Genomic DNA, 15,972 nt, shown 5'->3' with positions numbered 1-15,972 from the left:
GCACTCAACATTAAAAAGCTAATTCTGAATGCTTTTTATTATTTATTAGCTGGATAAAAATTGTTCCGAAAAAGATTACAATTATGTTTTTTTCTCTGTGTGGTTATAGTTATAGCTGTGATGTGGACTTCACTGTTCTCGTAGAATTAGAATGATTAACATAACGTTATGTAATTATTATTAGTCGTCATCTTTAATGCGAATGAAAAATAAAGCCAGAATAAATGCACGTTAGCTGCAACAGTCACAAAATAGCGATTTGGTGGCAAGTGAAAGGAATAGTTCGCCCACAATGGAAATTATTTCATCATTTATTCACCCTTATGTCTTTCCAAACTTGTATGACCTTTATTTGAAGGATGTTTCAACATGAAACGAAAGTTACAAGGGTTCAGTGTTATGTCCGACCCCCATTGACTTTCATTGTATAGACAAAAAAAAAAAAAAATGAGACACTACTTAAATCATCTTCTTTGTTCCACAATGAAACGAAAGTCATGCAGGTTTGGATCCGACAGGAGGGTGAGTGAATGATATGTATCACTGAGCTGTAGATACATTGTCCAGTCTTCCCCATCCAGTGCATACTCTTCCAGATGTCCTCGCCACAGAGACCCGACCAGATGAATTATGAGATGGCTAATTGAGGGAGCTGTCAGGGTTGACATTGAGAGGGCACCTTCCTTCCCTTCATCCCCTTCAGAACAGCACTGTGCATTCAGACGAACAGAGCGGCACCATCTGCCTGGTACACAGCAGGCCCTTATCACATGCTGCAACACTGCCTTTGGGGTAGTGAGCAAAGTCTTTGAAGTGGAGTGTAGCGAAGTTTAGGATTTTACACTTTGTTTATGTTCAAAATGTTCCACTGAAGCTGTTATTCATGTTTATTTTATCATAATAACATGCAGCTTTTGATAAATTGTTAATGGCTTGGCTTTGCTGAGTATTTGTCTTTTAGTACAACTAATTAGCAAACCATTAGTGTGCAACATCTCATCCTCACCACAGGGGGCAGACAATGAGTCAGAAAACATAATGAGTCTTGTTCTCAGGAGCACGCTCGCATGTTAAATGAGTCATGAATGTGATGGGCAATTTCTTCCATTAATGTCACCCATTCCCCTGTATTATTTTAATAAAAGGCATTGCACTCTTGTGCCTGAATTTGCAGCCTTTAAAGAAATAGTTAACCCAAAATTGTTTATTTTGTTGTCATTTACTCACCCCAAAGTCATTCCAAACCTGTCTACATTTCTTTCTTAGGTTGAAAACAAAAGAAGATATTTTGAAGAACAAGTTGTTGGTTCTTGTTTACTTCTGTCGTAGGGAAAGAAGTACTTTGGAATTCAACTGATTACCAGCATTCTTTAAAATATCTTATTTTATGTTCACAATACATAAGAAAGAAGTTAATACAGGTTTGGAACAACATGAGGGTGAGTATATGATGACAAAATGTGAATTTTGGGGTGAACTATGCTTTAATTCCTCTGTCTGGACTAGGGTGGCCTATTCTATAATGACAAAAAGAGGACATTTTGCAGGATTCGTGAAGCCAGGATAAAAACTAAACCAGTGGCATAAAATAAACATTTCCAATAAGGGATGATATTTTCCCCCTTAAATTGATTTCAAGTGACTGTTTTTTTATATATTTACTAGGACACATTTTTTATTAAATGCATCACCTTTCATGTAAATTTATGTTTGTTCAATAAATGCAACTGTAATACTAAGATACTATTGGGATGTTACCAATCAAATGAAATCAATATCGGCAAAATCCATCTTTGCACTACAAAAGTGGCACACATGCTGCATCTAAAGTGGCATTTAGATGTATTTACACAGATGTTTAAAGCTAATCAGAGATACCATAAAAGCATTTAAACTGCCGTTACAGTGGCATAAATAATGTAAAGAGATTTTGTTAAACATAAAATATACTGAGTATAGAACTATGAAAAGATACTTATGAAAGTGAAACTGCCAATTGGTGGCAATAAGTCATTGTTTATTCAATGATTGAGTTTTTGAATTATTCAAACAGTTTGTTTGAAACAGAATGAAGCAAGTGACTTGCTAATTTTGGACTAAGCACTAATATGCAACTCTTGCAATGTTTGCCAAGATATGCTGGAAATAGTAGGAGGAGTATACTAGTTTGCTATTATTTAAGAAAGTATAAAATAGTGATCTTAAAAGGATGTCAAATGAGTAACCGTTTCAAGTCTGCGCCAGCAGATGGACATGTTATTTCAAAACTGGACTGTGCAACCTAAAACCAGACGGATGACCACCCTAGTCAGGACACATATTCAGTTGGCTGAACTTGTTGCTTTATATCGGTAAGGTTAAAACTTACAAATCCAGAGAATGTGTGTGTGTGTTTACACAGTGGAGTTTGCTTCTTAAATATTAAAGCGAGCTTGAGCTGTACATCATGAGTGGAGGTTTCTGACCCCCAACAGGCAGAGACTGATTATGAGAGATGGTGAAATAAAAGGCAGGAAGTTTAGAGAAGCAGCCAGGGGTTAGATGTTGACAGGTGGGTTGTTGCAGTGTGGAGTGTTTGTTTGCACAATGTTACCTTTTTGAAAGGCTCACTGCACAGTGCACTCCGATGATGCTTTAGCTGTGAAGTCCCTCAGGCTGCAACTGCAAAATCCTCCCACTGTCTCTAAACTGTGTTCCTGGCCCGGCAGCAGCTATCATTTAGACTCATAGTCAAAGGATGGAGGCTATTTTAGAGCTGTCCTCAGTCTATGTATGGCAGGAAAATACCACAGCTGCCATCTCTGGGACTGATGATCAATGTTCCCTTTGAACTACACAAGTGTGTGGCCTCGCAGCTCTCATGCAGACAGAGAAAAAAATATTAGACTGAAAATGTGTGTGAAAAGAGCTGGAAATATCTTGAATCGGAGCTAAATGTATGGGCAATGTTTTATCCGCATGCCCATTGATTTTCAGTATTGAAAGTGAAGCTGTGGCAAAACTTTACACTGGAAATTTGCAGCGTTGGTTATTTCACAAGATAAGGACTGAATACTAAAACAGTTCGGTTCATAGCAGCACCAAATATGTATTCATTAATAAATTAGTTTGTTAAAAAAATATTCATCTTTAACTTTCACAACTACAACTTTTTTTTATATAATTTGGACATTATTTGTCCTATTTGTGGATTTATATTCTACAGTCTGGATTATTGTACAAGTACATGTCTCAAAATGTGACTTTATGTCTCACAATTGTGACAGTATTCCACTTTTATCATTTAATTAATTGTATTTATTTATTGTCTTTTTTTAATACTCGTTAGATCATGACATTGGTGCTGTTTCCACCCATTATTCAGATGCATTTTCAGTGATTCAATCACAAGTGTTCACTGAAGACACCTTTTATTATAATGCATTTTATACTGTATGTGTCTCTTGTGACCACTTGAGATCAGTCCCTCCTCATTTCATTACACTCTACAGCACTTTTACTTTTTGATGAATAAAGCCATGTTACACTGCTCACAAGTGAGTGGGAAATGAAGTGAATGCAAAGAATATGGATAGCAAAAACTATTTGGATTGTAATCCATGTGATCCGTGTGTTTTGGTACAACATGAAGTTTGAATCTATTATTTTGGTGCGCTTTCTCAAAGCAGATCTCATATAGTGATCGTGTTTTATGTCAGTGTGTGGCAATTATTCATCTATTGTGGCTCTTTGAGCACATTAAACCAGCAGCCCTGTTGGAAGCAGTGAAAAGTGGACAACTCAAAACATTTAAGTGCCTGTTTACAACTGTATTACAACTGCATCTGTTTTTAGCAATACAGGATTGTGTTGTATTGTATTGTTTCACTTGATTGTCCACCTGTGGAAAATTGTCTTTGGCTCACCAGCACAAAATTAGTAGCAACATACATACTTAGTAAAATAAAATCACAATCATTAGTCAAGTTACACATATTACATAAAAGAGAATAAGAAGATACAGTTCATGCCGTACGTGAATTAATGAATTAATGATAAAGGACGTCATTTTACTCGTCTACCTGACTTCAAAGGCTCAAACTGGCTGAAAAGAGGATGAGACTGTCTGTCTGCAAGAATAACTTTCGCTGCCTACTTTGTCCTTTCTACATAAAGTTGTATCAATTGGTTCTTATTTAATTTCCCATGGATAAAATTCTGGGAAGTTTGTTCTTGAGTCTGCAATTTAGATGCTCATATACCAGGCAGAAAGATGAAAGGTTAAAATGCTTTCGGCAATGGATTTATACACAAGATCCCGAGATGTGCTTATACTAACACTAAGACCACTAAGCTTGAGAAAGAAAAGTCGCTGAGAGAGTATAACACAGTATAACTGGTGTTCTGGTACAGTTCATATAACATGATTATATTATTTTAGCCTATTTTTTACCTTTATGTTTTTGCATACAATGAAATACGGATAACCTCATAAATGGTTTGTGTTAAATTACATAAGACAATACATTTATGAACTTGTAGTTTAATATAATAGAATTTATTTGTGAAAAATGGCACAGTGAACACAATTCAAATACATGGGGTGTTTCGGTTCAGGTTCAGGTGGCAAGGGTTTTCTGCACAAATTGGAAAAAGCATAGCTGATGATATGCTTGCCTGTTATTCCTAAACTCCTTTTTCTCTGGTTGAGTTGAGCATGGAAACCGGCAAGGTGTGTGTGGGGACGTGTGTGAGGGGTGAAGTGTGATTGTACATGACGTGCATGTAATACTGGTGAGGGCTGAGCTCGAGGCTGAGATATGGATGGGATAATACTGCTGCTTGTGAAGAAGGACCGTCACAGTCACTCTTAGTTGATGCCTGACTCATACACACACACACACACACACTAAACACTTTCACAAGTACAGCAGTGGGAAGCAAGCATTTATCAGTGGAAGCTGCGACGACGCTCTGCCACATTATTCCACATTTTCAGACTGGAGAGTCTCTGCTTGGATGGCTTTGTCAGCTTCTTGTTATCTGCCTTGGTTGAGGAAATTATTTTTTGCATTGTTCTTTTGTATTGCTGACAAAGTGACTTAGTGTGGATTTGGAGTACAAATACCTTTGCATATTCATGCACACATATTCAGTGAAGGTCATTTCCAGGGCAGTGTGCCAGATACTGGATTGGACAGTGGGTCTGATCAGGCTTTATTTGAATGTAAAACATGCTCAATCATGTGCTTTCTTGTTTAGCATTTGCCTTGCTTTCAACTTTAGGTCTAGAAAGCAACTTAAATCAGAAATTCTGTGTAAAACTGTTTTTTTTAACTATTTATTGTGAAGAGTCCTATAGATATACATTTGAACTGAATTAAATGTGTTAATCTTCAGGTTTATACGTCTAACATCCTTAGTGTGTAAAAAAGGGGTTTTATTTAAATATAGGCCATATAAATTTGTATTTAAATTTATTCAATTTATAAAAATGTTATATATTACATTCTTAATCAGTTTTAAGTATAATATAAAATAATATGTAGCAAATTAGCTCAAAAGGGAAATGTATATCAATCATTTCATGTTAATTATAAATAATTCAAATTATTTATATCAGCTGCCAGTAGTAACTGTTGCTGAATTAATATTGTCATCAACTAATCTGTTCGTCCAGCGAACATTCAGTGTATGTTCATATCAGCTCTAAGAAAGGATATTTTCGTGGCCACAGAAAATATCTTTCCTAAAGTATTAATGCATTAGAGCATGTAGCTGGATCAGAATCGTAAAGGGACATTATTCACAAGCAGGACCAGAAACTCATGTAATTTGTGCACCAAAGTTTTAGAAACTAAAAGCTAACACACATAACTACTCTAAACAAATAAACATAAAATCACTCGTACATAGGGAAAGGGCAAGTGAGACTGAATGAACCATTAGAGAAACAAGAAAAAGCAGCTATGGAGTCAGTTAACCTTTGAAACCATCAGTGGCATTTTACAATGGGGTCCATGGCTTATACTAAACCTGTTTTGTTTACTTAAATGTATGATACTTGCATTGCCTTGATCGTTGACGAGTGAAGGAACTAAAAGCGAGGCGGGTCACTGAAGAGAGGTCTTTTAAGTTCTGTGGAGGTCACGCCACTTGGGCGTCAAAAAAGCCAATGGTGACTTGAACTTCTAGAGGGAAAGTTTACGACTCTTGGTCTCCAAACATGGTTATTAGTAGTGTTGGGAAAAGTAACTTTTAAAAGTAATGCATTACAATATTGCGTTATTATGTTACTTAGTTACTTTTTATGAAAAGTAATGTGTAACGTTACTTTTGCATTACTTTCACATTACTTTTAAAATATGAGAAGGGATTGATTGTTTTAAATATAAGACGTTCTGTTTATAGCAAATGTAAAAGCCCTTTCACACCAAAAAGTGTAATGAATAAACGTAAATTCACATCTGTACAGTAGAACACAGGAGAAGACGGTTCAACACTCTTCAGCAATAAAAAAAAAAACAATGAAGCACAATTGTTAGTTTATCTAAAGTTGAACTGGATCATCAAAGCTCAGTAGCAAAGACATTATTTAATAAAATGGGATTAGATCAATTTGTGTTTTTAACATATTCTGAGTTTGCATTTGCACTGTTTTAATTCATTATGATGAATGCTAAATCTTTTTTTCTTTTTCTTTTTGAGAGTGGGATGAATCAATGCACATTCACATTTAGTCTAGAACTACATCATGTTCACACAGTGCACACAGTATCTCTGTATTGCTGATTTCTCACAATATGGGGAAATAAGACTTGTCAGTCAATAAAAGTAACGTCTCAGTTGCGTATGGTAACCCTCGTTCCCTGAAGGATGAGATATCAGAATAAAACCCAGAGATTCCTGTCCAGACCAGATGACTTCTCTGCGGTCTTATAAAAATCGCTCCGGATTATGCTGATCAGCCGAGCGTATCTGACTCTGTCCTTAAAAAAGATCTGACGTTAGGGAATTTGAAGGGCACTCAATATGCATGTGGATACTTGCGATTATGGATGTAGGGAATAATTGGTTATGATGTTTCTGTATGGCTGAAAGATCATTCGCCCAAGGAAATGGAGGTGGATTAATTCTGTCGGTTTGTCATCTGAAACAACACTGTCAGGGTGTTTAAGGACATGAACGTGCAGAGCGTCCTGTCATTGTAAGAAAGATGAGTCGGCGGGCTCAAATTGATTTGTCTGCGACCATATCATTTACGATATCCTCCAAGCTCAAGGTCAGAGCATGGCAGACACAATACAAATTCTGTCAGTTACAGGAGGTCAAGGTTTCAATGCTTAAACGCACATTTTATCATCTTTTGCACAGTCTACAGTGATACGCAACCAAATCTGCACATACAAGGGAACTGTGTGTGAGGAACAATAATTGTAATCCCAAAAAAGCTTAAATCTCCTAGCATAATGTTAGCAAGACTTCTACTAAGCAAAATGCCATCACATTCTCCTTCTGGAAGCTAAAAGCATTGCTCATTTTGTACAGGTGTCCGTTTACTCTAACTAACAGCAGTAAGTAGGTTAAACTATTCAAATATATTAATATAATAAGCTGCTAGGGTTAAGTATCACATAATTGTGTTCCAACAACAGCACATAAAGAGTTTTATCATCTAGAAACATCTGCTCCTCTTCTTTCGAACAGGTAAATCCTGAGTTGATCACAGCAAACAGGCTCTATGTGATGTCTGTTGTAAGGAATGAAGTCTGTAAGCGCCCAGGCTGACAGGCCAGAGGAGACACTACTGACTTGAGCAGTGCCTGTATGTGTGGGAGTGTTTACACTGCGCATCAGCAGGAGTGCTAACTCAGCCCATCTCTTTACATTTACATTTACATTTTAGTCATTTAGCTGACGCTTTCCATTAGTATAGATGAGAAATGGAGGGATTAGTAAGGGAAGTATAGAGCATGGGAGCAGGATTCCTATTTCTTCCTCAGAAGGTGCTTGATGGCTCAGGTTAGATTGGTATCTGACATACAGTAGCAAGTATCCCTTTAATCTCTGTAAAATTGTATTTAATAGAGGTTTATCTTATATTTAAGGATCATTTATTTAATTACATGTGGGGTTTTTTGGTCCATCGCTTCCAGGGTTGAAAAAATAACTAACTTGTGACACTGCTGTCTAAGTTAAAGTGTAGTGATCTGGACAATAATTTATACATGAAAATGAGCTAGTAGATTTAAAATACAAGGTAATATGTTACAATCAAGAGTCAGTGTTTGGTTGTTAAGCTCCTGGTGGAAATAGTAGTAACTACATAAATATTTCATAATGCTTTGTTGATGATAGTAATAAAATTAACGTTGATAATTATAAATGTCTCCAAATCAGCACATTAGAACAATAGAATGATTAGAAGGATTATGCGACACTGAAGACTGGAATAATGAATGCTGAATTCAGCTTTGCCGCCACAGAAAAAATAATAATAATAATTTTAAATGTGTACATATATATATATATATATATATATATATATATATATATATATATACAGTAAAATAATAAAATGATTGCAGCCTTGTTTAGCATAAGAAATGTTTTTCAAAAACGACCCACAAGCAAAGGTGGCAGTGAGCAATTTACATCCTTCTAATTGGTCTTTTAGCTTCCTTTGAGATGTGTTCTGCTTTCTCCAGGTGTTAGAGGGAAACAAACAACATTCAGACTGCTAAGCTCCAGTTCCAGAACCCGTTTCATGCTAATTACATTCTGTCCTCTAATTACCTCATGTGACAAACCCTAATCACAATGACCATTGTTACAGTCTCAAAACACTTTCCCAGTTATTGTAGCATCAACTATTAGAATGCTTTTGGAAGTAAATATCAAACACTCATGTGTACATCGGTGTTGGTATAACAACGACAAACACCAAAGATAAAGACACAATCAGCAGAAGTCTCATTGGTGATTATACAAAAACAATCACGATTTACAACAATGCAGCTTTAGTGATCCCCTGTATCACTACAAACCCAGGTGGACCATGAAAAGAGCGAGTTGATTGGAGAGGGAGGGGGTGAATTTAGAGGAGAGGATGCCTGTATGACACAGATCTCTCGAGCTGGAGCAGCATCTGATCTACAGGCTGTTATCTCAGCAGCGCACACTGTAGCTCCAGAGCACAAGTTTGTCCTTAACTTACCAGCTAGACATCTTGGGATGAAACGAAGCGTTTGTTTTGGCTGCAGTCGTGTGTGTGTGTGTGTGTGTGTGTGTGTGTGTGTGTGTGTGTGTGAACCTCTGCGTAGATTCAGAGCATATGTATGTGAATAAATGAGGGTGTGAGAGACAGAGATCAAGTCTGGAGAAGCGATTGTGTGTACATGTGCTCTTTGATACACTGTAGCTCAGGGGAGATGAATTCAGCTATTCAAACACATACCGTGGCTTTCTTTGTGTGACTGGTTGTCAAAGAAGCAAACAAGAATGGGCGCCTTGCCAAAGAAAATGTGATAGACTGTTCCTGAGAACAACATGGTTTTATCTTACGGAGATTTAAAAGGTAATTCAAGAGGGGGACTTTGCTGCCAAATGTCAAGCTTTGGTAAATAACAATGATAACATAGTCATCTTTATGAGATCTAATGTAATAATTATGTGATATAAGGCATTTATGACTGAAGTGGAAATTGAGATGCAAAGTCATAATTGTGTGACACAAAAATCTTAATTTATGACATAAATTGCAATTATGAACTGAGAAGCATTTTTTTATTATTATGAGATAGGAAAGATAATGAGACAATTATGACACAAAAAAGTTGTCATAACTATTAGATAAATATTCATGATGATAAAAAAAAAATATTTTGTCATTTGCAAATTATATTTATCGTAATTATATCTTTGTATCTCATCATTTCACATTTAGTCTCATATTAATGACTTTGTATGTTAGAATTTTGATTTACCAAGCCATATTTTTCTATGCTTATGTGGCAGAAGTGGGCTACCATAGGAACTTTTGAATGCCTGTAAATGAGTGCCTGGTTTCATTGCCTACGTGTTATTCGGCATGAATGAATGAAATTTGATACTTTTGTACTATTTTAATTAGTGGTTGACCGATATATCACCTAGGCCGATATATCGGCCGACATTTGTCATTTTAAGCCAAGAGCAGTTAGTAAGTTAATAAATACTATAATAATAGTATATAAGTTTTTCTGCTTGGCAGATGTGTTCAAGGGACTGAGCGCACACAGCTGAACTCACACTCCCTCTTGTTTGCCATCGTCATTAATAGTTCTGTCTAAAACGGATAGAAGTCTGTCTAATAATCAGATAGAACAGCTAAACAAAGAAATTAATGTATACAGAAAGTATTATAACTATTGCTTTTATTTTAGGCCTTTTAATAATAGAAAGGCAAACATTATAATAAGTTCTTGTTTGCCGTCAACATTAAGCAAATATGCATTTATATAATTTAAACAAATCTTTGAATGATTTATGAACATTTAATTTCACAAACCTTGCAAACTTCGCCGAATCCAGCTGTGAGATCTTGTGAAGTGTGTATGTGTATCCAGCATGATTGTGTGTGCTCTGCGTGATGGTCAGTCCGTGTGAATTGAATGCTTTAAACTATAAACTTGTGATTTCAGATTATGCTGAATTTTATGCATTTGCCCACTGTCATATTCATGTCATTTTCACTGTATGTAAAATGAGGGTTACCCTGGCTTTATTTGAAAAATATGATTCTCAGTGCACAAAAACTTCCCAGAATACTGAGTCCCCTGTTGGTTAGTGTTTACTTTCTAATTATATTTTTATATATTTATTTATTTGTGGAAAATACTGTCATCTACAGTATAAGCATGTTTCTTTTACACATTTATTTTTTAATCCATTGTCAAATGATTTCAAATTTCTTAAATAATAATTATAATTTGAAAAAATCATATCAGCTTTTTATCAGCTATCACCTCCCACCCCTTTTCCAAGATATCGGCATCAGCTGTCAAAAAACACATATCAGTTGACCACTAATTTTAATAGTTTGAAAAATACTTTGTCAACATTGACATTAAGGGCCCTATTTTAACATATATTTATTAATTTAACAGATAAATGTGATGACTATCCATTATGGCATGTAGGCATTTTTATATTGGATTATTCTTCAAAAAAAAATTATGCATTGCAATCCTTTCATTTTTAATATTTGGCATGTTTTTGTGCTGCAGTGCGTCCCCGTATTACTTTATGTTTAGGTCTCAGAGACTTCATAGACAAAACATGAATTCTTGAAACATGAATGAATGAGCATGCTAAGATTATTGTAATTTTTTTTTTTTTACAGTGTATTGATTTAGTATGTTGTTTTTATTTAGAGATTATTATTATATGTTTTTATATATAATAATGTAATTTAAGTGTAATTTAATAATATTATTTAATAATAATTTAATCATAATTGTCTAACTTATTTATTATAAATTATCCTATTGGGACATAAAAACAGTACAAAAAAAGTCACTCTCCAAAGAAAGAATTCCCTGGATATGTGAGGAAAGAAAAACCAAGGAGTGTGAAAATGAGGAAGTGAAATCAGAGAGGACATTAACAGCTGTTTTCTGTCTCACTCTGGGTTGCCCCCTTGTGGATGTTTAAGAATTTAAATAATAAGGAAAATATATGCTTTGCTCACACAGACTTTCTCACTGTTTATCTCACAACACACACCTCTATCTCCCCCTTCATGCAGCCATCGATTAGTGATTTCATGTTTAGTGGGGGTTGTTTCGCTCTTTGAAGTGAAGTGCTGGAGGAAATGAGTCAGTGCTCCACCAGCACTGTGTCAAGCAGTAGCACTTCAAGATAACACTTTCAATGTCAACAGATGGCCCACTGATATAATGGGATTCTTCCATAAGAATGTTAATTAGTGAATATTTAATCATGATCTCTGTCAATTAAAATGAGTGCAATAAATATTATAGTATGGTGGTCCAATAATATTGTGACAATATGATAAGCTTGGATATTTATCATCAATATATCATCAGTGAATATTTATATGTGTTCAATTACTTTTAAATTGCATTTTATATATAATTAAGTAACTATCGATTACTATTACCTCTATTTTTATTATAACCATTAATATTTTGTTTTACTTTCTGTGATTTTTTTTTTAAATTTCATTTTATTAGTTACTAATAAAGTAATAATCTGAATAAAGTAGGACATTTATTATAACTTTATCAATTTTGGGGAGATAAATTCTATTGAAGTTCATTTGTTTTATAATTATAGTCTTTTGTGCCATTTCTCTCTTGAAGTCATTGCTGTATTTGTATTTATTTTAATTTAACATGTTGCAGGTTTAGCAGATGGCAGTAGTCTGGTGAAGAGATGGTAAAGCAGCTCACAGTGCTTCACTTTAGAAACATGCAGAATTTGCTGTTCCATCTTGGGTCCCATCTGTTGCTGGATCACAGAATTTATCTGCGTGGCATTTGGGCTTGACCTGAAAAAAGTTTGTGAGACAAATCTCATGCAGATCCATGGTATATGAATGGGCTTTTTTACCGCCAGATTCAAGGTGGTGGCAAAGGCAAACGATTAGCACACAGAGTCATGTTGGAAGTGTTGTCTGTTCTGAGTCTTATCTATTATTCCCCATGACTCAAGCAAAACATTTCTGGCCTCTTTAATGTGCTTAGCTGTGTGTGTTGAAGAAAACTTAAAACTGCCAGCATAACGGTGGGCGGCATTGACTTTTTGCTCAAGTAATGGCAAGTTACTGCAAGATTGGCATTCACAATGTGTAAGATTTTCACACAGATGTCCGCAAGTCTGATTTTAAGTTCAGAGGATTTGCTGAAATCATGTCAGCCATCACAATTCTCTGGTTTGCTAGTATCTTGCTGTAACTGCTTCATACAGCAGTTGAGGTTAAGCTTTAAAAAAAAAAAAAAGGATTTGAACTACAGTAGGCTACTTATGCACACACTTACACTACCATTCAACATGATTTATTGATTTATTGATTGAGAAATCCATTCTTTTATTCAGCAAAAATACATGAAATTGATCAAAAGTAAATTTGACGTATTCAAAACGTATTCACCTCAGCAAATTTTCAGTGTCCACAGCTCTTTAGTTCATCAGAGAAATTAAGTCTAGAGAAGAGCATTTTGTGAAATATTACAGTAAATTCTCATTAGATTTTACTTTACCTGTTAGTCTTAAATATGTAATGTATGTTTATTTAATGTTTGCTTAAATTTATGTTATGAAACATGATATGACAGCCACTGTGTAATTGAATATATTTTAATAAATATAATTATATATATATATATATATATATATATATATATATATATATATATATATGTTTCAATATTTATATTAAATACATTTATATAAAATGTTAAGGAATTTTAAATAGAACAGTTATTAAATAGTTTTTAATGTATTTTTGATCAAATAAATGCAACCTTGGTGGGCATAAGAGACTTTTTCAAAAACATTTGTAAAAATAATTTACTAAAATTTAAAGAGCAGTGTTTTTTTTTTCTTTTCTTTTTTTTTAGAATAGAATAGAATAGAAATTTAAATCTTTTGAGACATTATAAATGTCCTCTACTTTTTTTTAAAGTGCCCCTATTATGGGTTATGAAAGGTTCATATTATGGCTTTCGGAGTCCCTAACAAAATGTTGAATTGCATGCAAGGTCAAAAAACTCTTTCATTTTCTTGTAATATGCATGTATTTTTACCTTATTAGCTCAACGACTCCCAAACGATTTGCTCAACAATTAAGTTTATAAACCCCTCCTTTGCGTGACCCTAATCTGTGGTGATTGGTCGATTGCATTTGAAGCTGCGTTTGTGAGTGCAGAGCTGCTTTGTGTAAGTCGACATGAAACGGCTTGGGATTCGTTTTAAAAACAATTCGTTTAAATGCTTCAGAGTCAACTCTTTCTTTTGAGAGACAATTACTTATTATTCACGGTGCACTTTCAGATTTAAAACTTTGCAGGATGTTCTCATTCACTTAGAGCTGTGATTGACACTGCATGAAAAGTAATTTTCAAAAATCCATAATAGGGGAACTTGAACATGCATAAAAATTAATGGATAATGATTGATCATTTCTTTCTCTCAAAAAAAAAAAAAATGATACATGGCTGAAACATCATAGACATTGAGGATGCCCACAGCATTCAAATTAAATTTTAATTAAATTTTAATATTAAATTAAATTAGTGGTCAATAGTGATTTTAGTTTTTTGGTGAATTAGTATAGGTATCCTGACACTTCATATAAAAGTGTTTTGTCCTTACATCTGTTTCCATTCTAATCTTTTACGCTTTACTGTTTACATACTTTTCTCATGCATCTATATTTGTAAGTTCGAGTGGATAAAAGCATCTGAGAAATGAATAAGTGTACTATTCTCTCTATAGTATCATCATGTATCACCACCTACAAGAAGACTCCTCCGCCGGTACCTCCTCGAACCTCAACCAAGCCCTTCATCTCCATCACGGCCCAGAGCAGCACTGAGTCTGCGCAGGACGCTTACATGGATGGTCCCGGGACAGGAAGCGAGCCCGTCCTCCACTCTGGCCTGAGCAATTCCACCGAGAGTATTGACAGCATGAAAGCGCTGACGGCAGCCATCGAGGCGGCCAATGCTCAGATCCACGGCCCTGCCAGTCAACACGTCAGTAACAGCACCATCACCATCAGCACTACCCCTCCCTCTCCACTGCCCATGCATGTGCCCGTCCCCATACCCATACCCGCCCTGGAAGACGTCCGCAGGGATGTGCTCAGGAAGAGCAGGTGCCTTTCTATTGGCATCCAGGTGAGTGAGGTTCAGAGTTGTTATCATTGTTTATTCTCCTCAACGCTCTTGAGATCTTCCTGCTGGCTATTAGAACAAGATTTAGTTGTAATATCCACTATAATGTTTTTATCAGGGGTTTGTACACAAAAATAGCCTACATATTCATACAAGTTCAGTGTTTCACGAGCTGGTCTTTTTATTTCTGTATACAAACCCACACAGGGTGTGTTGGAGATTTGTAGAGTTGGGTCCGAGTCCACCTTTGTCGAGTACGAGTCAAGACCAAGTCCACAAACATCGAGTCCAAGTCCGAGTCCGAGTCCAAAAGGGTCCGAGTCGGACTCAAGTCCGAGTTCTTAATGGCCGAGTCCGAGTCGAGTCCGCCCGAGTCCAGAAAGTAATTAAATTAAAAAAGATTATAAATTGGTATTGTTCATTTTTGCATTCTATTAATATTTTAACCTTTCAACACATTAAACCAATGGCAATATAAAAATGTAATAAAAAAATACCACTGTTACATCTAGTCATTGCCATTGAACATTTTTATTTTATGTCAACAGAACTAGTTTCCTATCAAAAAAGGTTTCAAAGGTTTTATTGTATTACAAGTGCATGAAAATACAAATGAACCTATTTTATTATTGTATCACACTATATTGTCCTCCAGTTAAAGATGACATTTCAGTTATTTAATGCCTCTCCCCCACATTTGACAGAGGTAAAGTGCAGCCAATGAGGAGATCCTTAATGATGACATTATGAATTTCTTGTTGTCTTCGATTTGAGAACCGATGAACTGATGATACTGCGCATGCTTGTAATTTTTCAAGTATTTTGTTAAACATCGGAAAGTGTAATAAAACTATATATAAAAAAATAATTATATATATATATATATATATATATATATATATATAGATATAGATATAGATATATATATATACGTATTTTGTTAAGATAGGGGCTACATGTTTCTAATCTGTATATTGTAGATTATGTATGGGCCAAAGGGGTTTTCAGGGAAGTTGGACAATAATTAAGACTCTAAAGACTCCATGTTTAATATGAATAAGGGATGATTTATGAAATATCTGTACTGTAT

General features: G+C 35.1%; 1 protein-coding gene across 5 annotated transcripts in view; it reads left to right on the top strand.

Annotated features, from left to right (window-relative positions):
• Window positions 1-15,972, top strand: part of dlgap1a (discs, large (Drosophila) homolog-associated protein 1a) — a 126,663-nt gene that overhangs the window by 101,919 nt on the left and 8,772 nt on the right. For all 5 annotated transcript variants that reach the window (XR_008152530.1, XM_052547982.1, XM_052547984.1 and 2 more), the window contains exon 7: window positions 14,482-14,885. Coding sequence is in view for 4 of the 5 variants with exons in the window: in XM_052547982.1 (XP_052403942.1) it covers window positions 14,482-14,885 (404 nt within the window). In the remaining variant the exon portion in view is untranslated. The remainder of the gene's footprint in view (window positions 1-14,481; window positions 14,886-15,972) is intronic.

The sequence above is a fragment of the Carassius gibelio genome, chromosome B2, assembly GCF_023724105.1.
Source record: "Carassius gibelio isolate Cgi1373 ecotype wild population from Czech Republic chromosome B2, carGib1.2-hapl.c, whole genome shotgun sequence".
Taxonomy (NCBI): domain Eukaryota; kingdom Metazoa; phylum Chordata; class Actinopteri; order Cypriniformes; family Cyprinidae; genus Carassius; species Carassius gibelio.
Note: the sequence above shows the minus strand (reverse complement) of the source record. Positions and strands in the feature narration are given on the sequence as shown.